The 1,428-nt window shown below is 46.6% G+C and overlaps 1 protein-coding gene across 1 annotated transcript; it reads left to right on the forward strand.

The window, feature by feature from the left end:
• The first annotated feature begins 510 nt into the window (after positions 1 to 510).
• On the forward strand, positions 511 to 1,192 carry LOC101616770 (lysosomal-associated transmembrane protein 4B-like). The gene is given in 2 exon segments (XM_045140064.1): positions 511 to 830; positions 832 to 1,192. Coding segments are annotated over 2 exon segments (681 nt in total).
• Positions 1,193 to 1,428: the final 236 nt, after the last annotated feature.

Raw genomic sequence — 1,428 nt, forward strand, 5'->3', positions numbered from 1 at the left:
GATATTGGGTTTCCCTGCTATTAGAGTATTCAGGTAGGCTGAGTGGAACAAAATACAGGCAGATTCTAAAATTTAACTAAACAATCTACACTTTCAATGAAAAAGTGCTCAGGGTATTTATGCAAGAGTAGGTATCTTGACAACCCGATCCTCTAACAAAATCACTGTCCCTTAGGGTGTGTGGTGCCCCATACCCTTAATCCTGTCAAAAAAGAAGTTAAGATTTCTGGTTTGTTGAGGGTTCCAAGTCAGCTTGTGGCCAAGTGAGACCCTTCCCTAATGTACAACAGAAGAGGAAGCAAAGCCACTATAAATCAAGAAGCTACAAATAGTAAGCCCAAAGTATGGCTTCTTTAAGAATGGCAAATCAGCCCTGAAGTTCCCTCAGCCCCCAGTGGCTGGGAAGCGGCCACTAGCTCTTTGTCCCCGCCATCCCAGGAGAAGGACGGGGACTCCGTTCTCTCCAATTTGGGTGCTAGCTAGTGCTGCATCGCACCCTCGGCCAGAGTGATGAAGATAGTTGCGTCCTGGGCGTGGTTCTACTCCAACAGCTGCTGCCTGTGCTGCCATGTCCACACTGACACCATGCTGCTCGGCATGTGGTACCTGATCATCAATGCTGTGTTCCTGGTGATCTTATTGAGCACTCTGGCTGATCTAAACCAGTATTCTTTTTCAAGTGCTGAGCTCAGAGGGAACTCTGAGTTCATGGATGACGCCAACATGTATATTGCCATTGTGATTTCCCTTCTCATGATCCTGATATGTGCGATGGCTACCTATGGTGCATACAAGCAACATGCTGCATGAATCATCACGTTCTTCTGTTACCATCTTTGATTTTGCCCTGAACACCTTGGTGGCGATCACTGTGCTTGTTTATCTAAACTCTATCCAGGAATATGTAAGGCAGCTGCCTCCTCACTTTCCCTACAGAGATGATATCATCTCAGTGAACCCTGCCTGCTTAGTCCTTATTATCCTCCTGTTTCTCAGCATTATCTTGACATTCAAGGGCTCCTTGACTAGCTGCGTTTGGAACTGCTACCAATACATCAATGGCAGGAACTCCTCTGATGTACCGGTTTATGTTACTAGCGATGATACCACGGTGCTCCTGCCCCCGTATGAAGATGACACTGCAGTGAGTTGTACCACCAAGGAGCCACCACCACCGTACATGTCTGCCTGACTGTTAGCGTGGTGGAGGCGAGAGCAGCGGTGTGACTCCAGCCACCGAGCAATAGTTCTGTGCTTCCACCTCCATGATAAGCTCTTTGAGCCTGTTTGTTGTCAAATACCATGTTTTATGATTTCAATATTAAGTTGGATTCCTCTTGTTGCAGTCATGTGCTTTAGCTGGTTCACTGGCATAACGTAGCTATAGGGTTCTTTCCTGAAGAGTGTGGGTGTAATAAAATACCTTAG

Source organism: Jaculus jaculus, chromosome X (genome assembly GCF_020740685.1).
Source record: "Jaculus jaculus isolate mJacJac1 chromosome X, mJacJac1.mat.Y.cur, whole genome shotgun sequence".
Classification (NCBI taxonomy): Eukaryota; Metazoa; Chordata; class Mammalia; order Rodentia; family Dipodidae; genus Jaculus; species Jaculus jaculus.